The sequence below is a fragment of the Sordaria macrospora genome, chromosome 7, assembly GCF_033870435.1.
Source record: "Sordaria macrospora chromosome 7, complete sequence".
NCBI classification, from domain to species: Eukaryota; Fungi; Ascomycota; class Sordariomycetes; order Sordariales; family Sordariaceae; genus Sordaria; species Sordaria macrospora.
Window position 1 is genome coordinate 518,809 of NC_089377.1, and position 22,244 is coordinate 541,052.

The 22,244-nt window shown below is 52.0% G+C and overlaps 7 protein-coding genes across 7 annotated transcripts; 4 read left to right on the forward strand and 3 right to left on the reverse strand.

The window, feature by feature from the left end:
- Window positions 1-975: 975 nt before the first annotated feature.
- Window positions 976-3,336, reverse strand: SMAC4_03839 (uncharacterized protein). The gene is made up of 2 exons (XM_003347693.2): window positions 2,686-3,336; window positions 976-2,625 (listed from the first exon to the last, which is right to left on the reverse strand). The coding sequence occupies exons 1-2, from the start codon at window positions 2,727-2,729 to the stop codon at window positions 1,185-1,187; spliced, it is 1,485 nt and encodes a 494-aa protein (XP_003347741.1). The 5' UTR covers window positions 2,730-3,336; the 3' UTR covers window positions 976-1,184.
- A 72-nt stretch (window positions 3,337-3,408) lies between these two features.
- SMAC4_03838 (uncharacterized protein) lies at window positions 3,409-5,809 on the forward strand. The gene is made up of 5 exons (XM_003347692.2): window positions 3,409-3,881; window positions 3,944-4,336; window positions 4,387-4,848; window positions 4,902-5,058; window positions 5,112-5,809. The coding sequence occupies exons 1-5, from the start codon at window positions 3,867-3,869 to the stop codon at window positions 5,426-5,428; spliced, it is 1,344 nt and encodes a 447-aa protein (XP_003347740.1). The 5' UTR covers window positions 3,409-3,866; the 3' UTR covers window positions 5,429-5,809.
- A 36-nt stretch (window positions 5,810-5,845) lies between these two features.
- SMAC4_03837 (uncharacterized protein) lies at window positions 5,846-7,838 on the reverse strand. Its single transcript, XM_003347691.2, has one exon. The coding sequence runs from the start codon at window positions 7,684-7,686 to the stop codon at window positions 5,917-5,919; it is 1,770 nt and encodes a 589-aa protein (XP_003347739.2). The 5' UTR covers window positions 7,687-7,838; the 3' UTR covers window positions 5,846-5,916.
- A 1,380-nt stretch (window positions 7,839-9,218) lies between these two features.
- Window positions 9,219-12,489, forward strand: SMAC4_03836 (uncharacterized protein; the record flags this gene model as incomplete). The annotated part of the gene is made up of 4 exons (XM_003347690.2): window positions 9,219-9,324; window positions 9,416-10,747; window positions 10,808-12,402; window positions 12,472-12,489. The coding sequence occupies 4 exons, from the start codon at window positions 9,219-9,221 to the stop codon at window positions 12,487-12,489; spliced, it is 3,051 nt and encodes a 1,016-aa protein (XP_003347738.2).
- A 108-nt stretch (window positions 12,490-12,597) lies between these two features.
- Window positions 12,598-14,359, reverse strand: SMAC4_03835 (uncharacterized protein). Its single transcript, XM_003347689.2, has 3 exons — window positions 14,107-14,359; window positions 13,495-14,040; window positions 12,598-13,435 (listed from the first exon to the last, which is right to left on the reverse strand). Exons 1-3 carry the CDS (start codon window positions 14,302-14,304, stop codon window positions 12,890-12,892), a joined length of 1,290 nt encoding a protein of 429 aa, XP_003347737.1. The 5' UTR covers window positions 14,305-14,359; the 3' UTR covers window positions 12,598-12,889.
- Window positions 14,360-15,134: 775 nt separating this feature from the next.
- Window positions 15,135-18,457, forward strand: SMAC4_03834 (uncharacterized protein). Its single transcript, XM_003347688.3, has 3 exons — window positions 15,135-17,185; window positions 17,245-17,817; window positions 17,886-18,457. Exons 1-3 carry the CDS (start codon window positions 16,515-16,517, stop codon window positions 18,370-18,372), a joined length of 1,731 nt encoding a protein of 576 aa, XP_003347736.2. The 5' UTR covers window positions 15,135-16,514; the 3' UTR covers window positions 18,373-18,457.
- A 160-nt stretch (window positions 18,458-18,617) lies between these two features.
- Window positions 18,618-21,888, forward strand: SMAC4_03833 (uncharacterized protein; the record flags this gene model as incomplete). The annotated part of the gene is made up of 3 exons (XM_066090011.1): window positions 18,618-19,557; window positions 19,643-20,942; window positions 21,058-21,888. The coding sequence occupies exons 1-3, from the start codon at window positions 19,409-19,411 to the stop codon at window positions 21,886-21,888; spliced, it is 2,280 nt and encodes a 759-aa protein (XP_065947664.1). The 5' UTR covers window positions 18,618-19,408.
- Between the last annotated feature and the right edge of the window lie 356 nt (window positions 21,889-22,244).

Here is a 22,244-nt window from a genome sequence, read left to right on the forward strand (position 1 = left end):
CATCGTCGTGGTTTCAAGAGATTCGACAAGCCGATGATGTCGAGGCTTCCGAGTTGCTGGAAGGTAAGAGCTCAGGTATACCCAGGAGCATGTTCAGAACCGTGCTCTTGCCAGCGCCTGTGATACCTGCAACGCCCGCCAGCACTTCAAACTCTTCATGAGCTTTTTCGAGTTGGACTGTTGGTATCTGTCAGTTTCTGCGGCTTCCAAGCGATGTGATTTGACTTATGTGTTTCGTCCATCCAAGCAACTATATTTTCATCAAATAGCTCCTTGAATGCCTCTGACCCTTCATCATCCCAAACTGTTGAGATGGCCTGGCGAATAAACTTTGCATGGCGATAGGCATCGTCGACAGCTTGTTGCTTGATAGATACGCGAGACCGAAATAGCTCCTTGGAGCAGCTGTCCCAGGCAAATGGGAGGGGTTTCCCATGACTGACGACGTTACTGGAAGCCTCGTCTGCTGTCGAGGGCTCCTCTTCCTTGATGGGAACATCCATCGTGGAAATTAGGCCAATGAATGCGGAAGCAAAAAACTGCAGGGGAAACCAAATGTGATGATTGACTGTGGCATCGAACCTGAAGGGGGGATTTAACTGCAGAACCTGAAAGATGAAGGGAGAAGATCTGAGAAAAGGCTGACTGGTTGCTGTGAGAGGATGAGGAAGGAAAGAGAAGATTGAAAATGGTAGTGCTAGAGATCTTTTTATACCCCGTAAATTCCGGGGAGCACACAATCAGGATGATGATCAGCATGAAGGCTTAATCGGCTGCATGAGAACGGATGAAAGAAAGGTGACTGATTAGAGCTACGGAGATGTTCTGTACGGTGATAGAGGATGGAAGGAGAAAAAGACACGGACATCGGACCAAATTAGCCTCGCAGCGGTATATCAGATGACTACTTCAGTAGTTAGTGACCAACTGCGTGAGCTGTGCAAGTGCTTGCTAAGAATAGTGTGGGACTTACCTATTGAGCCAAAGCAAAGCCTTGCAAGTCTTCGCCAGGAGACTCTTCTTCGGCTAGATGGGGAAATGAGATGAATGAGCAGCCATAATTTGGTTTGCTTCCTCTCCAGCCCGTCGGAGAGCCACTCATGGAGACATCAAACATAATTTTGGCTGATACTGGTTAAGAGATCAATAAAACAAACCTAGCAGTGCACAACCGTTCCCGTAGGTTATTCGTAGCAGACAACACTCTTGATACTCTCGATCTCGTTCCAATCAGTGACTCTGATACGCAACACTTCGAGCTCCCAACCGACCTCAGACTTTTTGGCCTTTCTCGGTCGACACATAAAGCGGCACATCTTGTTGTTTGTATCGTCGAGGAACCTGGAGGTCTCCTTTTCCACCAGACTGTCGTTTTTCCACCTAGTCAGAACGCCTGATAGGTGTGGAGGCTGGTCCTCAAAAAGATCAATGGCCTGAAAATGTTGAACCCGCGAACCCTTTTCCCTCGACGAATAGGACACTCTGGCAAAAAGCTCAAAGGTCACCTCTTGTTCAGTTCGAAGACACGCAGCCACTTCTTTGAATACCGAACCCAGGCGGAAGCATGTTCTCAGGACGGTTGAGTTTGATAAGCCCTCTACAGGGGACTTGTTCCGCAACGGGCTGGGGAATGCCGGCCTAGTGAATGGCTGGTACCTCATCTGGCTGATTGAGCGAGACTGCATCCACTCCATTGCATGATCAAGCGGCTGGCTATTGTTATTGAAGAACCCAGGAGAATGAGAAGAGTAGGAATTCTTTGGAGCAGCGGGCAGTTGTTGAAGAACCTCATCCCAGTCAATGTCCTCGTCAAGCAAGTTCTCGGCGTCGGCAGGTTGATTGTTCCCCTCGGAAATGGAACAGATCTTAGGACTGCTCCGTGGCGTTGATCTCCGTAGACTTGGGTCAAATATCTCAGGCGTAGAGTTTCCCTCGATGGCTTTAATGATACTGGACGGCGGAATCTGTGCCTGAGGCTCCGGCAGGGAGTCAACCAGCTTCACCATAGCTTCTTCGTGTGACGATGCGACCGAGTACTCGTCAGCAGTCGCAGATTTGCTGTCATCGGATGGAGCCTCATACACATTGGGCTGAGCCGCGTCACACATAGGGTCATTGTGGAATGTGAACACGTCCTGGTTGCCCCCGTAAGCCAGCGGATCACCACCTGTTAGTGAGTCAAAGATCATGGCTCTGCTAAAGAACGAAGCATCCGTTTCTTCACAATCTTCTCTACCGGCACATGGGTTGTTGGCACACAGCTCTAACAGCTCGGATTTGGAGTATGGGGGAGACCAGGAGCCTTCCGGGTCGAAGGGCATGGTGTCCGCATACATATGCCCTTGGGTATCGCCTTCTTCCCATGATGAATACCCAACCGTAACATTGTCGCCATAACCATGATACTCCGAGAAGGTTTCGAGGGATTGAACTGCAGGTCCTCGTCTCTTGCTCTCTTGGTGGCTCCCATTGGTGTTTCGGCGTTTCAGAGTAGAGGAAGTAGCCGGATGATGAAGCTCCGATGGAACTGCGCTTGGCCCGTCTAGAACCATGTCGTTGGAGTTGACCGGTGCGGCATCATTAGCCGGAAGGGTTGTGGTGGTTAAACAAGAGGGCACATCATGACTAGAATAGAAAAGTTAGCATTGCCATTCAAGACATGATGTCAATAAATATTGGACTTACGGAGCATCGATAGTTACCGTACTCGAAGGGTCCATCATATCCATGACTTCACTCGGGCTCTGTGCCTGTGTCTGTCAGGTTCTGAGATGGGGCAGAGTGTCCGGTTGCACACAAACCAAGACCAATAATATTGTTAAAGGTATGGGAGCATCACGGTGCTGCCGAGATCGAAGCCATTGGGGTACGGTTGGCCTTTTGAGATTGGGCCCGGGAGGGAAGCCGTTGATGAAAGAACGAGGAGGACGGACATGATGGGAAGAGAGGCAGGACAAATTTCGAAGAGGAATTGCGGAGACAAATGTTCGAAAATTTTGTGACCTTGAGTATTGGAAGATGCAAGTCGCCAGGTTGTTAATGCAGATGACGATGGCCATGTATAAGTCATAGTTTCCTATTCTGGACGTCCCCCGGCGGGCAGCTGGCCGGCAGCCGGAGCGAGGGGGAAAGTGCCAAGAAATCCGGCCCCGCATTATAGCGAACCGGAGCCCCATAATTCGGGACCGGGCCGAGATTTGTAGGGAGCTTGTGCCCTGAAAGCTCAACGCCAAGGACCGGCGACCGGGGCATTGTCAAGGAAGCATCGAATTGGATGCAGTTGCGCCGTTTGAAACTTCCAAGTTCTTACACTTCTCGCATCTTTATCCCATTGTTGAAGGCATCACGAAGACAAATCCACTGTTGGTGACAGTGTTTGAAGGGTTGTCGAAAGAAACGCTGGGCGCGACAGAATCCGGTTTCACGGCGTCACATGAATTCAAGCTCCCCGTACCCCGCCATTGTTCGCTCCTGCATCAGCCGCCCCTCGCATCACAGCATCACATCACTGCACTGCTGAGCAGGCACGACTGCTGCCGTTATCTTATCGCGCTTGCCTCGACAGACTGCGCCTTCTCTTAGGCTTTCTCTAACGACGAGAACTTTACACGCCCTCCATTGATTGTCTTTCCTTGGTCAAGCCATCGTTTCCTCTAGCGGCTGCGACTGCGCCCCTCTGACTATAACCAGCTCCAAGTCGACGCGGCTTTGTTGACTTTCCCGTCGCTTTTCACTCTTCTTCTACCACAACCGCTCGCGGCATCGAGTGGTACGACTGCGCAGCTTTCTCAACTTCTATTTTCCCGTACTTTATTCTTTACGACCAAACAACTCAGACAGTCAGCTTCGCGCTACTTGACGCTATCATGTTCTCTTCCTCGGTAAACGCCCCAAGGTGCTCTAAATAGCTTCGTCCCGCACATTCGCTAACAGGCCAGAACAGAAACCCTACACGGCCGTCACGGTCGACATCGAACGATTGACGAGTGAAACCTTTGCCGAAGACGATCTCAGCGGTATCCCCGAGCTTATCGAAGCCATCAACCTCCAGGCTTCTGGTCCGACTGAGGCTGCCCGTGCCATTCGCAAGAAACTCAAATATGGAAACCTGCATCGCCAGCTCCGAGCCCTGACCATCCTCGATGCTCTGATCCAAAATGCGGGTGCTCGATTCCAGCGTTCCTTTGCGGACGAGCCCCTCCTTGAGCGCTTGCGCTTCTGTGGTACCGCCGAGCTTTCGGACCCCTTGGTGAAGAAGAAGTGCACCGAAATGTTTCGCAGCTGGACTGCCTACAAGAGCACTCCCGGTATGGAGCGTGTCGCGAACCTCTACAGGGTAAGCTCCTTGCAGTCTACACCACAAGTCCGCCCGTCATGCTCACACAGCTCCAGGAACTTCCCCGGCGCAAGCAAGTCGTCACCCAAGAGAGGTCCAAGGTACTTAAGGAGACCGAGAACCCTTTTGGCGAAGACGAGGAGGAGGAACGCCCAGCACCCGCAAGCACTTCAGCTACTCAGCCCAGCTCGTCAACTGCACAGCCATCTTCCTTGTCATCGCGTAGGCCGACGGTGTCCAGTTCTAGTGGCCATGCGCACTCCTCCAGTCGATCCTCCAATAAAGACAAGTCGAAGAAGAGCAGCAGCAAATCTAAGAAGCACAAGCCATTCAACCTCGAAGCCGAGAAGGATCAGATGACGAGGAGTATCGCCGAGGCGTCTATTGCCTCCACGAACCTGATGAACACTCTGCAATCCATCAACAGAGAGAAGGAGCGCATTTCAGAGAACTCGACCGCAGTAGACCGATTCGAGAAGTGCAAAAAGCTCAGGAGGAACATCTTGAGATATGTATGTGACATTGTACAATCGACCAGACCTGAGCGGGTTGCTAACAAACACAGATTCAACATGTCGAATCCGAACAATGGTTAGGAGGCCTTCTACACGCCAACGACGAACTCGTTCAAGCGCTCATGACTTTTGAGCAGCTGGACCGCTCTATTGACGCGGACAGTGACTCGGACGATGATCTCGCTGAGCAGGCACACCTTTATCGGAGTATGTTCCTCTCTACTTCTTCTTGCTCGCCCTCATCTGCTAACGTCTTCCAGTGGCAACCGAAAAAGCCGCCAAAGCCAAAGAATCCGGCGGCAGCGTACCCAGCAGTCCTCGCGCCCCTGTTGCTGGCATGGCCGGTCTCAGCGTCACCAACTCCCCCACGAGTCCGCCTCCGATGCCCCCTCGCCCTGCGCCGCCTCCGCGACCGTCTGCAGCTTCGAAGCCGTCGATGTTGAAGCCGCCCACAAGACGGGTGGAGCCGTCTGATGACGAGGATAGTGACGTCGACGAGGACGAAAACGATCCGTTCGCTGACCGGAATGCTGTCTCGACCCCTAAGGTGGAGAGTGACGAGCCTAAGTGGTCGTAGGTGGGATGAACATGGCAAATATGCCAGGGATGAGATGATGACGATCACATGATATGGATACGTTTTTGGGGTTTTCAACTTCTTTACTGGATAGATAATTTGTTCTGTCTAATACCTTGTGGACGACGGCGAAGGAGCACGATATTGGTAAGGGGGTAGGTAGATGGAGCAAGGAAAGCGAAACACTTCACAGCATGATGATGAGTTGTTCTACAAAGTAGCAAATGGATGGGAAAGGATTGACTTGTACCTTTTTGAGCTGCGGATGGCCAGTTGTATTGAGAGGATGACTGGTGTTTTGTTGAAGTTATGACTTAGCGGGCGGGAACCATGGTTTTTATTCATTATGCATAGGTAACCAAACGGCAAGCCAGCAGGCAGGGCATTCAGCGTTGAGGATTTCCAGCATTCTACAATCTACCCGCGCTCCAAAGAAACCAAGCTGCAGGTGACCAAGACTTCATCCACCAAGTTCCAACTCCCTCCCATCATGCGCTCGCACCCGCGACAGCAGTCCCATCCCCATTCCCCTCTCTCACAAAAACTCTCACCCCAAATTTCCAAACCTCCTCAACAACCAACTGCTTCCTTTTTGTCTTCCCACTTCCACTTCCACCCAGCAAATCCTCCACCTCAACATCCACCTCCCCAAACACCACCAAATCTGCATCCGCTCCCGGCTGCAAACTCCCTTTCACAGATTCCAACCCCAACATCTCCGCCGGCGTACTAGTCACGCTCGCCAGCGCTTTTGGTATTGACATACCCGTCCATAGCAACAGATTATTTACGCATTCGAGAAGCGTGGCGGATGAGCCTGCTATTCCTCCCCATTTCTTTTCTTTCGTTTCCTTCTCTTCCTGCCTTCCCTTCTTCTTCGGCTCACCCATCATCTCCTTCTCCCTCCTTCCGTACTTTGCCTTCAAGCTTGCTGCTTTGGCCTTGCACATTGCTGCACATCCGGGAGAAAGTATGCTGTCTTTCTTCTCCATCTGCGTTATTTCTTTGATGGCTGCTCGTTCGGCTTCGACTTCAGCTCGCGTTTCTCTGTCTAGGTATGCTAGGTGTGAGGAGTCTGTGGATGATGTGGATGATGTTGATGACCTTCGCGATGGCGCAGGGTGTGAAGGGGGTGGCAGCGAGGGTGATGGTGGTTCAGCAATACACAACTGACTTCCCTTCTTCTCAATCCATTCTTTGCGTCCGCCATTGACCCACTCGTACTTCCCATCTGGCATGCCAGATAGGTGCATCGCGTCTGTTACCAGGACGAAACCTTGCGGGTGCAGGTTATAGGCTAGAGAAACGATGGTGGAGTGCACGTGGATGCCGTCGGCTATGACGCCGTAGAATAACTCCTTTTTCTGGTCTTCGGGTAAGCCCAGCAGACCAAACAGACCTGGGTCCCGGTGGTGAAGAGGTTTCATGGCGTTGAAGAGGTGGGTGATCATCTTTGCTCCGGATCTAACTGCTGCGGATGCTTCGGAGAGGGAAGCCTCGGTGTGGCCTAAGGAGACTACCACGCCTTTTTCGACTAGCTCGGGGATGATACTGACGGTAGAACTGAGTTCGGGGGCGAGAGTGATCATTTTGATTTTTCCGCCTCTTCTTAAAGACGAAACATTGGCATGGCCGTAGACTTCTTCCACGTCTTGCCAAGAACTGACGGTGGTGCGCAGCACGGAAAGGTCATGGATCCCGTGCTGAGAAGGCGAGAGAAAGGGTCCCTCGACGTGGGCGCCTAGAGATTCGGAGCCATTTCCGGGTCTGCGAATGACGGCGCGGATGCAGTTGCGGGAGCGTTCGGTTTTCTCGTATATGGAACTGCCCCTGGGGTAATAAGGGTTTTCAGAGATGGTTGTAGGATCGAGAGGACCGAGGTGTGGCAGGACGGAGTGGTACAGCTCGGGCGTTTGGGAGGTTAAGGTGGGCAGGTACGAGGTCACGCCCGTGCAGATGAGTTTGGTGTTGAGGGTGTGGATGTTTTCTTTGTATTCGGCGGAAGAGGTGAAGGAGGAAAAGTTGAAGCCGAAGGCGCCGTTGACTTGGCAGTCGATTAGACCGGGGGAGAGGATGCGGTTTTGGAGATCTATGGTGACGTCCGGGACGAGGGTGAAGGAGGAGGGTTCAAGGATCTTGCCGGTTTGGGAGGAGATGAAGAGGTCGGATGAAACGAGGGAGTCGTTGATGACAAGACGGCAGTTTGTGAGTTTGGTGATGTTGGTGCCGTTGCCTTGAGGTGAGGAGGATGATGACATGGCGAATGAGGTTGCGTGAAGCAGGGTGAATATGTTAAGCTCTTGGCAGTAGGTTTTGTGGAAGTGGTCAAGAATCGCGGGACAAAGCTTGGTGATATGAACGCTTGCTCATGAGGCTCGTTGGGCTGTCGTTCTTTCCTTGGTGATATTTTGACATCGGACGCTAATAAGACGTGGAGTAGGATCTACACAAACGCCGGGCGGCTGCCGTTGGGCTTCAATCCGCGCCATTTCCGGCACTCGGGAACCTGACTGGAGACAGAGGCAGGCGCAACCACTCGCCGGTGTTACGGCCAACGGCGTAACGAGACATCATCAGTGTCCACGACGATACGTGCGAGGTGTGTTGTGTTTCGATTGCCAGTATGGGGAGTGTCGACTATCGCGCCAGGAACTGAACACATGCTCATCGATTGGATCGGTATTTGTCCATGATAGAGGCAATTCTCAAACAAAACTCAGCTGTGGAGGGCTTTCCTATCACATCGCCATTACCTCAGCACCACCTCATTATCACCACAATTTCCAGAGGAGAGATGTTTGCCTGAGATTGGTCGCTGGACCAGGTACTCGGTTCACCGAATCCATCACACCTTCAATTCGACACCGAGATGAGTGGGTGTTGATATGGATCGTTGCGAGTCTTTATCATGAAATTCCCAAATGTAACGTTGCCGGTCAAACGCCAAAAGGAAAGAACGACAGATCTCAAAAGCGACGTTGTTCGAGAGAGAAGATCACGGGAAGAAAACTAAAGTTCAGAAGAGGTTGGTGGAAGACAAATCAAATGCAAAACCAACACCTACCCAATCCGGCCAAGCGCCTTTGATATTATCGTCAGCTGTCCAATCATTATTTTCTTTTCCGATCCTAAGCACAGTGGTTGCTTAGCGGCTACTGTAGCACTACAATCTCACACAGCACCAACCGTGTTAACGTGTTCTCCATTCATGTCGACGACCTGTTGTTACACCGGGCACACACAACCTTTCACCTCCACTCACCACTCACCAGTTTTAACAACACCAATACCCCCATCCGGCGATACCAGGAATGTATCCATAGCCGTTACGTGACATGACATTATCCCAATAGTCTCGATCTGGAACATTGAGACAGCGCCGCTTCTCCGCTTTTGGTTCACTCAGACATCTTCAGCCCTATCGACCGACCTTAGTCGACCTACCTCCTCAGCTCCAATCACCATCATGGATACCGATCTGGACCCACTATGGCAGGACTTAGACTGGTACGTACATTTCATCTAAGTCCTCATCTCTCACTTACCTTCACACGTGGCTGTGATTACCGGTCCCGGTATCCCGTTCCCCGAGTCATCGTCCGTCATGGCTACTCTATTTCACACATGACTTCCGGACCTGTAATCCCGTCCTCCGGGCCACTATCCGGCTCCGGTCCGGTCTCGGCCCGGATAGTTGCTTCCATAGTTCCATAATCCCCTCTGACCTCATTCAAGATGCCATACATATAGCTAACTTCACTCTCCTTTCCCCCTCAGGGCCATAGGCCAAATGTTAATCATGGGATGGGACGGCACCGAAGTGACTCCCCAAATCCGTGAACTCATAGCCGACCACCATCTAGGCTCCATCCTACTCACAGCTAAGAACCTGAAATGTAGACATCACTCCCCCTCCCCCCCCCCCCTTTTTTTTTTTTCTCCCTCAACTCTCTCCTCAAGATGACACAAGCTAACACCCGACCACAGCCGCCGAACAAACAGCCCAGCTCGTCCAAAAGCTCCAAACCATCGCCCACTCATCCGGCCACCCATACCCTCTCCTCATAGCCCTAGATCAAGAAAACGGCGGCGTCAACAGTTTATTCGACGAGTCCCTAATCTGCCAATTTCCCTCATCAATGGGGCAAGCCGCCGCCTCCAGCCCTTCCTTCTCCTCCTCCCCCTCCGGTAATTCCTCGGGTAACTCCGACCACCTAAACCTAGCCTACCAAATCGCCCAAGCCACCGCCACCGAAGTATCTGCCTGCGGTGTAAACCTCATCCTCGGCCCCGTCCTCGACGTGCTCACCAACGCGCGCTACCAACCCCTGGGTGTACGCGCAACCTCCGACGACCCGCAAGAAGTTTCCCAATACGGCATCGCCGCCCTGCAGGGCTACAAAGACGCCGGCGTCGCCACCTGCGGTAAACATTTCCCTTCCTACGGCAACCTCGATTTCCTGGGTTCGAATCTGGATATACCCATTATCACGCAGACGCTGGAGGAATTGTCGCTATCGGCGCTGGTTCCGTTTAGAAACGCGATTGCTACAGGAAAACTAGATGCCATGTTTGTAGGCGGGTGCGGGATCGCGAATCCGAGTATGAAAGTTGCGCATGCGTGTTTGAGCGAGCAAGTGGTTGATGAGCTTTTGAGGGAGGAATTGGGGTTTACGGACGGGGTGGCAATTTCGGAGTGTTTGGAGATGGAGGCGCTGCAGACGGAGATGGGCGTGCGGACGGGCACGATCATGGCTGTGCAGGCTGGGTGTGATTTGGTGTTGTTGTGTAGGGCGTATGATGTGCAGCTTGAGGCGATTTCTGGACTCAAGCTGGGGCTGGAGAATGAGGTTTTGACGAGGGAGAGGATTTATACCAGCTTGAAGAGGGTGTTGAAGATGAAGCGCGGATGCACGGATTGGAACAAGGCGTTGAACCCACCCGGGGTTGAGCTGTTGAAGAAGATCCATCCGAGTCATTTGGCCTTGTCGATGAAGGCGTATGATGACTCGATTACGGTCATGAGGGACAATGAGAAGCTGTTGCCGCTGAATCAGAGCATGCATCAGGAGGAGGAGCTGTTGTTGCTGACGCCGCTCGTTAAACCGTTGCCGGCGAGCGCAATGACCAAGACTATTCTTGAGGGAAGCTCGACCAGGATCAAGTCGGAGAATCCGATGCATGATAAATGGATACATAGGGAAAGGAGTGCCATCATGAGTGGTGAGGGGGTGTTTAGGGAACTTGGGAGGTCTCTGGCGAGGGCTAGACACGGGAAGTTGCTTCATACTTCGTATACCGCGAACGGCGTGCGGCCAGGTAATTATCCCCATCTCCCCTATTCTACCCCTTCAACATCATCTCACTAACACAATCAAGTCCACGAATCCCTCATCCAACGCGCCTCAACCATCATCCTCCTCACCGCCGACGCCAACAGGAACCTTTACCAAGCCGGCTTCACCAAGCACGTAGCAATGATGTGTTCCCTCCTCAAAGCCTCCGGACACAAGAAGAACCTCATCGTCGTAGCCGTCTCCTCCCCCTACGATTTCGCCATGGACAAGTCCATCGGGACCTACATCTGCACATTCGACTTCACCGAGACCGCCATGTCGGCTTTAGTCCGCGCCCTATTCGGCGCTTTTACGCCCCGCGGCACTTTACCCGGTACCCTCCGCAAAGCACCACGTAAGGCCGTGCAGAACTCAGCAGGCGGCAAAGCAAAGACGCGAACGCAGCACTGGCTCGTCGAGTCCTACGATGTGGAGAGAGACAATAAGGGACTGAAAGATCTGCTGTTCGCCATGGCCAGGGCCAGCGCTCCCAATCATCAGTACTTCTACGCCTTCGGCCCGCAATCGTTCTCGCTGTCCACCAGACAAGCTTTCATTCCGACCGGGGACCCGGAGCACGAGATGGTGATGGAAGAACAGCACTTGGTAGTCCGCAACTCCTCCACTGGCGCTTTGTACGGGTTTTGCTCCACTTACTACCTCCCCACCACTTGCACGGGCGTCATAGGCGCCATCTTCGTCGACCCGTCCAAGCGCAACGTTTCCATCGGGTACTCCCTCCACCGCCGGGCCGTGAGAAATCTCCTCCAGAAACACCCAGATATCAAACAACTTCAGCTGGGTTGCTGCATCCCGGGGATCTTCCCTGGTATCCCATTTGATCATTCCGATACCCTCACCTCAGCTATAACACCCAGCTCTACAACATCCACCCCTTCAGCCGCCTCATCGGGTCTCAAATCCTGGTTCTCTTCCACCTGCGGCTGGAATTTATCCCCTTCATCTTCTTCAGCGTCGACCCGCAACCGCACCCGCAAAATCTTTAACCTCATCCTCCCCTCCCTCCAAAGCTGGTCCTCACCCCCGGACCTGCCCACCACCCTCCAGCGCGCTGGTGTATCCTTCGACCTCATCTATGGCCGCACCCCAAGTACCCCAACCCCGACAGCAGAGCAAGAATCCGCCCTGTCCTTCGTCTCGTCCCACTCCTCGCCTGAGATCCTCCACCTCTACCGCCTCGCTCTGTTTTCTTCCAATCCCACGTACACGTGGATCATTCGCGCCAAGATCCAATCACCGGTGATAGAAAGAGGAGAGCAACTGGTAGGCACCATAGTAATCAGCAGTGATTTGGGAAGGGAATACCCTTCACTCCCGTCGTCCGCATCTAGTGGCGGGGCGGAGTTCACGGGAGGGATTATTGCGCCTGTTGTGTCATCATCATCTATGACAGGACAGCAAGCCAACTTGGTGTTGCAGGGCTTGGTGATGTTGGGGTTGAGACAAAATAAGAGGGATAAGATGGCTTGTTGTTTGTTGAGCTGGGTGAGTAATAGTTACTCAGGGGATGGAGATGTGGGGCTGGGGCTGGGACTGGGAAATAACATGGACACGTTGTTGGGCATGGGATTTGAGGTCCAGCAGGTTTGGGAACAAGTTACAAATGGTGTTGAGCAGGTGAGTGTCTCCTTTTCTTGATACAAGGGAACCACTTTAGGCAGTGATCAAGTGCTAACGTGATTACAGTTTGCTTCGCTTGGTTGAGCGGTTTGGATATGATTCGCGACATGATCTTCCGTTTTTTGGTGCGATGGAAACACTAGTTGGTATTGAAAAGTGATTTGGACTTGGGCTTCGTTTTTGTTCCTGACCATTATGGGAGACTGAAGAGGTACTTACTGCGATACACAACTTTATCTCCTTTATCCAATCTCCTAGGCTTGACGTCTTGGGCGAATGTTCACTTGTTTGCTGTCAGGGTGACACTGAGAATATGCTTTGTTTAGTAGTCTTGCTTCGTTCTTTGGGCTATTACCCAGACTAGGAAATGCAATCAGTTTACTCCGTCACGTATCCAGTCACCGGAACAATCTTCTTTGCCACTCCATACACACGTCCGACATAGCATCGGACTTGAGTCCAATGCCCTCCTCACTTCCAATACTTACTTTCTCCCTTCTTCAGGATTAGGTGTCAACCTTCTCAATGCTTCAGCGGCAAAAGCGGGATCACTCAACCTGGAGGCCATCCTGTCTGGCTCTAAGTCAATGTACTCCGACTCTGCCTCAGAACCTCCGTCCGAAGTATGACCATCTGATTGCGAGTGGGACTGAGGCTGAGCTCGAAACGGCTCTTGGGAATGGCGGGCGGCTGACTCGATAGGTGGAAATGATGAAGTCCCGAGGAGACCCAGGAGTCCATGACTTTTTGGCACGGGTTGAGCGAGGATTTCTTTCTCCAGAGCCGTATATACTGAAGACTGTGCTGGCTCGACGGGTTTTGCGAGAATGATTGGGGCTGTTTCGGCTACTGGAGAAATGGGAGACGGGGAGGTGTGGGCGGCCGTTGCTTTTGGCGTTGCCTCGGGTGTTAGTGGTCCGGTGGCGGTTTTGGGGTTGGTCTCAGAGGTACCAAGGTCGTTCCTGGTGGACAAGGATTGGTCACGGCCGTGATCATGGCTCGATTCTCGGTGTTCAACGGATTTGAAGTGCTGCAACATATTAGCACCGTCTGTTCTTCCCCCAATACCCAATGGATGGATGTACGAACCCTCACGGTCTTCCACATTAGTTCACCCGCCGCCTCCTCATCACAGACCACGATAGCCTTCTCGTGCATTTGCAATGCCGAGCCCGTCCACATACAACTCACCCCATCCTCTACACACTTTTTCAATGCTCTCGCCTTTCTCGCACCGAGAACGATCATCAGCACTTCCTTCGCCTCCGTGACTGTCTTCACGCCCACGGTCAAGGCCATACGGGGCATTTTATCCACATCATTATCGAAGAAACGACTGTTTGCGAGGATAGTATCTTCCGTAAGTGTCACGACACGCGTTTGTGAAGCCAAGCTGGAGCCGGGCTCGTTGAAAGCTAGGTGCCCATCCTCTCCCAGGCCGGCAAGAAACAGGTCAATTCCGCCGGCGGCAGCAATCTTGGATTCGTAGCGTGAGCACTCGGCAGCGAGGTCTGCGGCAAGGCCATTGAGAAGGTTGATATTCTGCGGAGGGATATCGACGTGGGAGAAGAAGTTGTCGTGCATATACGAGGCGTAGGATTGAGGGTTGGTCGGAGAGAGGGAGATGTATTCGTCCTAAGATGATCATTAGTGAGCCGTTTACACGAGAGACAGGAGGGAACATGCCATGTTGAAGGTTACCACATTCTCGAAAGAGACCAAGCCAGTCTCGTACTTCTCCACGAGAGACTTGTAGATACCAAGGGGACTGGAGCCGGTCGGGAGACCAAGGACAAAGGGACGAGTTGGAGTAGGAGAGAAGGAGGTGATGCGGTTGACGATGTAGTCGGCCACGTAGGAGCTGGCAGCTTCAGCATTGTCGCGGATGATGAGCCTCATGTCGCCAACTGGGTGATGCTTGAATGGTAGGAGTATTGAAGACAGAGTGCACGAATGGAAGAGGAATAAGAGATGATAATGCCAGTCCAATAACGGGCTAAAGATACTGTCTGAAAAGCAATGTCTGGAAGTCCTCTACGGGGAAAGACTCGACTCAAACGACGGGAGAAATAGAAGTTTGTGGGACTTTTAGTAGGGCATTCCTCAATGAGCTATCAAGGTGCACTGGCATCCTCGTTCATCGCCAGACGCGGAGATTGGCAAGAGCGACCATCACTCCAGTCCATGACGGGTACCTCGAGGGCCACAAACCAAAGCGTCGACCCCGCAAGGCGAATGGCATCAGCGACAATCCATGGTAACTTCCAGACGAGTTCCTCAACATGCCAACTCTAAGATTGGAGAAGGACAGATGGAACGTTCATCTTGGAATCATGATGTCGATGGCTTCCCTTCGGAGACCAACGGGGCCAGCGGTTGTGAAGGGAAGAAGAGTGACTGGTTGGTGTGATTGTGATTGGCGGTCACAGACACTTGTCGTGATGATTTTGTCACAAAGTAAACTGACACTGAAGAGTAAAGTGTGGATGGAGAGACATTTGTGAGGTGACGTCCCAACACACCGTTATCTTCGTTGTCATGTGCTGATCAGGTACAGGTGATACCGGGCCTGTATCATCCAGATAGGAGACACTCATCGTAATTCCATCCGATAAGCAACGCGGGGATGTTGTAAGAGGCACGGTCGACTTGTGTCAGATCATTCAATGCCTCAAAGGCTTCGTAATCTCGTAGCATGATGGAAGGTACGCGCAAAGTTTGATGAAATTGCACGTCGTCGTCGTCCTCGAGCTCCTTCCTTGATGATGTGATTTGATAGGGCTCGTGCGCGCCAGACCTAAGCCTTTAGTGCCAAGACTGGTCAAACGCACAGGTCGGAGCGGATGCACGGACCATGCTCAACGTCACACTGTACCTGGCTCGGCTTGTCAATCTGGACTCCGACTCCTTCAATCTTTCAACTTTCCATCCCACATTCCAATCCTCCATGTCAACATCGCATTCTGAACGGACTCCAAAGTCGAGCCAGGCCTAGCGACCATGGTTCACCAACTATGGGTTTGTCCTCCAATTGTTCCCGATTACTGATTGCAATGGCTTAAAGTCAAGTTGCCCCTCTACTTTCAGCGCCCAAAAAGACCGGGCAAGACTCAAACCCAAAAAGAGCGACACCAAGGCAACGTTACTTTCCCACCATGTTCATTCCTCCACTTGATGTTCACAGCGGCCGACCAACAGCCAAATCCCGAGACACACTCCATTAGAGCCTTCCCCAGGTCTTTTTTCTCCTGAAAGAATCCCCGCCTCGCATCCGTCCCTTGGAATCAAGCGCTGCAAGTTGCAACCCGCTTGCCGTCCTCCTGGTTACACCCAGCTGCTTTGTCTTGCCATTGGCTCTGCGCTTTATTCGCAATATCTCGACACTTGCACCCAACACCTCCATATTATTCTCGAGTTGATGTTCCGCCTTGATAGCTTGTGTCGTCAGCTTCGCAGTCAAAGCTGCTGGTCTGAGTGATCACCATCTCACCGACTCGCTAGCTTTCACTGCAAGACTGTTGATGACTTGATGCTTCAGCTGAGATATCTTGGAGTGACAACAAAGTGTCGCTCCCTAGCAACATAGCATCTGGATCAAGAGAGCCGCATCCCTTTGGGCCCTGGGCGACTAACATTGCCCGCTTCCACGGCTGTAACATGACATTTTATTAGTGGGTTTTCCAGCTGCGGCTCCTCGCGGACTTCCTTGCCTTCCTCCCCCCATCAGCTCGTGTTACTCTTCCTTCCATCTTGCTACCTTGCTTGTTGCTTCTCACCACCACACGACTCTACCGCCAGATTTCCAACACTCTAGACTACTGCTTCTTCTTGCAGCAGAGCCTCAAGGTCAGCATCGTATGCTTTTGACGATCCGTATTCATCGGCCTGTCAGTCTTTGGGCTCACCAGGTGACCCAGTGGTGAAAGGAGACAAGATCAGCAACGTGTTATTTTCCTCACACTCAACAGCATTCATTATTCAATCGGAGTATCGTTAGTTTCACGCGGAGGCTGTCTTATTCTCCCTTGAGCTTTCAGACGACTTAAGAAGGGCTTCCTTCCTCAACTTCACTCTCGACTCCAAATGCCAAGCTATCACTCGTTTTCGCAATGGCATCCCTCAAGCGATTAATCATAGACGCCCTCAAATCGCTCTCCCGAGGCAGGTCCTTCCTACAGACTTTGCTCGCCTTTTGGATCAGCCCAAAGTCCGACCCAACCAAAGTCAAACAGACCAGGAAATTCCAACGGGCTAGGGACGAGTTCCTCAAAGAGGCCAAGGAACTACTTCTCGGACCAATCGACAGCAACCGCTTCCTGCGACACGACCATTCTTTGATCATACCAAACAACAGCGATACAAATCCGAACCTAGACGACCCTCTTTTGTTGCTTTCCCGAAAGCTCAAGGCACAATTCCTAGAAGGGTTACAGACCAAGCCAACATGTATGCTTCCCTCCTACAATCACCAACTGCCTGGCGGACATGAGCGGGGTCGGTATCTGGCTGTTGACATTGGCGGTTCGACACTTCGCGTTGGTTTGGTGGATCTTAAAGGCCGAGAAATTACGAATGATGGCGACAACACCATTGTCCATCTGGACAATCACACGATAGACAAAGGCGCCCGATCACTAAGAGGAACAGATTTCTTCAAGTGGATGGCACAAAAAATAGAGACAAGTGTTAAAAGGACCATTGATGCCGGGCACATTTCGAGAGAGGAATATGAGTCGGGAGACCCATTGCCTCTGGGAATGGCGTGGAGCTTTCCTCTAGAGTACGTTACGCACCTCGCCCTTCTTTCATTCCGAATTCAGTCAACTAACATCACGACAGGCAAACATCTCCCAACGGAGGAAATATCTGCCCCATGGGCAAGAGTTTTCTTGCATGCGACGGACTGATCGGACAGGACCTAGGCGCCACATGCAACATGGTTTTCCGAGAACTCGAAGTGAACGTTGAGGTAGTCTCCATCGTCAACGATTCCAACGCCACTCTGCTTTCGTCAGCATACTTCAACCCCTCAACCCGCTTCGGGCTGATTCTTGGAACGGGTGTAAACATTGCCGCCCACCTTCCAATAAACCTGATCGGAAAGCCCAAGTTCGGAGACAGACCCGACAGCTGGTACGAGCAAGCGAGTCACGTTATGGTCAACACGGAGCTGGGCATGTTCGGCCATGGTATCTTGCCCCTGACGAGGTGGGATAAGATACTCAAAGCTGGTCACGAAAGACCGGACTTTCAGCCGCTTGAGCATCCGGTCAGTGGATACTACCTCGGTGAAGTCTTCCGTATTGCATTGCTAGAAGCGATCAAGACAACGGGTGTACTAGGAGGAGAAATACCACCACTACTGTTGGAAGCTTACTTTATGGATACGGAGACAATGTCGTTGATGGTAGAGTAAGTTTCTCCCTCTCTTTATCAGTTATCTCTTTACGCCCAGCTTGCTAACAAAATCAACTCACCAGTGGACTGGACTCCGGAGGCAAAGCAAAAGAAGTGTTCTCGCAGCTCTACCACCTGCCATCAGGGCTTCCTAGCACCGAGGACATGCAAGTCATACAGCAACTAGCAGGTTACATAGCTCAGCGATCGGCTTCCATTGTCGCAGCCTCGTTGTTCGTGTTGTGGGAGCTGAAGAATGAGGCCGAACAAATTCTTTTAGATGAACTTGAGCCAGAGTCACCATTTAGCGAAGAGACAGCAGTAGAACTACAGATAGAGCGGACCACGGTAGGATATACGGGGTCGGTTTTGTCGCACTTTCCTGGATACAAGGAGACGCTACAGTCTTACTTGAATCAATTGATAGTCTCGTCGGGGAACGATCTGAAAGAGAGGAGGATAGAGTTGGTTCAGGCGAAGGAAAGTTCGTTGCTTGGGGCGGCGGTATCGTTGGCGGGTATGGTTGAGGAAGAAGGGAGGATGAAGGTAGATGAGAAAGGGTCGACGTAGATTTGTTCAAAATCATTGATACGAGACCTTCTCAACCCACTTGCTCGTTCTTATATCAACCGTTAAGATTAGCCGTCGTCATAATATCTTCAAGGTGATCTGTGATCATGTCGTCGCCAAATCCACCAAACACCGGTTCCAAATTGACACTGTGTTCGTCGGGGACCCCAGACTCCACTCTTGACGGGAAGAAAGGTCTCCACTTGTCCCGTCTGGGGTTCATCGCTTCTCCACTCGAGCTTTTTCTTTCATTCATCCCGTCATGTCTTCTTCTAGATGCCATTGAACGCTCACCAGTTTGTTCTGAGCGAAAGGATGGATTTCCACAACACGGTATGGAGCATGAAACGCAATTGACTCTGACGGCGACAATCTGAGGGTCATGGAGTGTCAGTGTAACCTGAGTCTCTAGGGTTATCGGCGTAAACACGGCATACCCAACCCCCCAAGCGAACAGTGTCTTGGCGGTCAATTTTCTGTACGACGCTACCATGGCCTCGCCACTTGGTCTCTTTCTGAACACTATAACTGCTGCAGATACAGTTGATCACAGCCTCTCTGCCTGGCCTCGCTGACCTTCCGACTGGATCAAGTTGGTGCAAGCCGACAACGATAATACCACCACACACTCGCACCGGTCCCGTCGCAACGCCATTCCACCTCGACTGATCACACGGCGCAATCTCGACCAGACCCTTGATATCGAGCTACACTCCCAATGGTAGAAAAAGTCCCATCTCTCGCCATCCCCGACCAACAAGTCCAGGGCTCGATCCGTTCAGCCTCAGCCTCAGCCGATTGAACTGAGGACAGTTGGGAAACAACCCCGGACAACGGAAACACCACCATGTGTTTCAGAAGCGGCAAGGCATAAGCGACAGACACCGTTATCCGGGATCTCTTCCCGCCAGATTGCCACTCGAATCAGCTAGCACCGCCGTTTAGTCGTCACCGCGATCGACACACGAGCAGTACCGATATCGATATCGAATTACCTTATACCCATCTGTTAGGTACACCACGACGAGACGATGCAATGGCCAGCTTCAACTCCATACCGCCACTCCACAATGGCGCAACGGCCAATACCGCTGACGCCCTCGGGCTGAATGCCACTGGACAACCCATGGGCATGGGAATGGGAATTGGCATGGGTGATCCCTTTGGATTTGACGAAGCACTTCTGTAAGTCACTGTCACTAAATGCATTCAACACCAATGGCAGACGCAATCGTAACCGAAAACTAACCTCCCCAATTCATATCAACAGTGATGTCAACTCGGACCTTCACGCCGGCCTCCCTTTTACTCCATCCGCCTACGACTTCGACAACTTCACATTCGATGATCCCTTCTCCACGACGACATCCTATCCTCCCCTCCCGGGGCACTCGCACTCACACTCGCAAGGGCATAGTCACAATCACGGCCTGGGCAGCCACACAGCATACAACCTTCCATCCGTCAGGGGTCCTATAGTTGGCCCTGTCGCCGCCGAAGCTGAAGCCGCTCTTAAGAACACCATCAGCGGCGGCGGCATCAACGAAGCCGGCTCGCCCTCCGACCTCCTCGACAACAAACTTTTGGGGTTCAGCCCACCCATTCCCTCCGGACAGGCAACCCTCATCGACTCTGAAACGGGGCGGTTCGCAGATCTGAACATGACCGCCGAATTATACGGCATGTTCTTCGTTGCCGAGGATGTGTTTTCTGGTAATACGCCTGATCAAGGACAGAGTGGACAGAGTCAGGCACAACACCCGGGCGCTAGGCCGTTGGAGTTAACTTGTTATCGGCGAAATCTTTGGCAGTGCACGGGGCAGATCACGCTGCCTCGACCTGCGTTACAATGTTCGCTTTTGCTTGCTAATGATGATAATGGTGGTGGTAATGGTGGTGGTAATGGTGGTGGTAATACAAGTGGAGGAGCAGGTGGGAAACAAGCCCAGATCAAAGAATTATGGGCATCCATCACGGCCGTGGAAAGTATCGAGGGGAAACAGACGGAGATCATTTCGATTCCGTGGAAGAGTACGAGTAATCCTGCTGTCCAGGGACAGCAGCAACAACAACAACAACAGCAAGAAGAACCGTCGAAAACAGCGACAACCCCGCCGAAACAGTTACTCGACCTGTCAGCAGGCCAGGAGGTAGATGGGAGCGGGAACAGAGTGTTGATACCCGTGTCCTGGAAACGGTTGCAGTTTAAACATGCTACGGCAAATAATGGGCGGAGAAAAGGGTTGCAGCAGCATTATGTTGTGCAGATTAACTTGTTGGCGAAAACCACTGAGAGTGGGGAGAAACTGATCAAGTTGGCCGAGATCCAATCAGGGCCGGTGATTGTCAGGGGAAGGAGTCCGAGGAATTTTGATAGTAGAAGGGATGTACCGCTGACGGGCGATCGGAAGGGGATGGGGATGTTGCAGAGGACGAACACGGAGGGGTCTGTTGGCGGCGGTGTTGGTGCTGGGTTTGGGAGTGAAAACGGGAAACAACGGATGCAGCAGCAACCGCAAAACATGGATAGATCGGATATGCTTCAGAGATGGAACTCGTTGGGGAATCAGGTGTGTTTTTACTGCCCTTCGATATTCTTTGCCCTTTTTCCAACCCTCAAATCTATCTTGGCCTTCGACCCCTCTACTCCTTTCCTGTCTTCAGCTACTAACTCTGCCAAATTAGTCCACAGACTGGTCCTCAACTCCAGCCCCCCAACCCTTCAGCACTTCACCCAACCCCCAACACCAACATCAACAGCATCCCAACAAAAAACTCGCCATGTCCGTATCCATGTCCTCCTCCGTCTCTCCAAACCTGGGATCAGGATCTGGGTCTCGACCACCAATACCATCATGGACATCCTCATCCTCGGACGTCAACAATAACAACAATAACGGCTCCCGAAGAAACAATCTAACACCCTCAGCTACCCCCACAGGCAGAAGGGGTCACCACAGAAGTACCTCCTCTACGACGTCAATACCAAATATACCAATACCAACTGCTGGTGCGCTGCCTATTAGTTTGTCTCTGTCGGAGGATGAGACGATGAGGAGTCCGCCTTTGAGTTTGAATAGGACTAATTCGGGGTCGGGGTCAAGTCTTTTGTATCCCATGCCTGGATGTGGTGGTGGTGGGTTGAAACAGGAGGGTGGGAAGGGGACGGGAATGGGGATAGGTGGTGGTGGTGGTGGTGGTGTTGGTTTGGGACTTGGTTTGGGGTCTGGTTCTGGTTCAGGGTCAACGACGCATACGAAGAGCGAGAGTATGAACCAGAGTCAGAAAGAGAATATGGGAAGTCCGTCGTTAGAGGCGGCGGATTTGTTGTATGAATACTTCCCGCTGAGTTTGGATGATTGGTTAGTTTTTCTTCTTCTTTTCTTCTTCCCCAGCACCAGTACCCTCTTCCCTTCTTCCTCCCTTTATCCATCCTATCCCTCTCTTTTTTTACTCTCACTCTCGCTCTCACTCAGCACTCAAGTTCTGGGACCTGGGGAAACACGTCGAGGCTGAGGTATGCTAACAACTATCAACATAGGATGCCACCAGTAGACGCAGTCTACCGGCCCCACGTCGTCCACCACACCATCGTTCCACCGGAAATCAAAGCCCAGCAAACGAGAAGCAAAACAAAACGATATTTTGCTGCTGAATAACATTTCACATAAAATTCCACAACAGTTGCTTGACATGACTTGACATCACCGGCCAGCCCAGGCCAGGCAGGACCTTTACGGCTGCAGATTTGCATGTTCATGTTCACATCCGCCTGCCTGCCCCATTTTAGCTTTCGTGTCGTGTCGTGTCGTGTCTGAAGCGAAGCGGTGCGGTGTTGTTATTTGCGCTTGGAAGTCAGATGATTGGGGCTT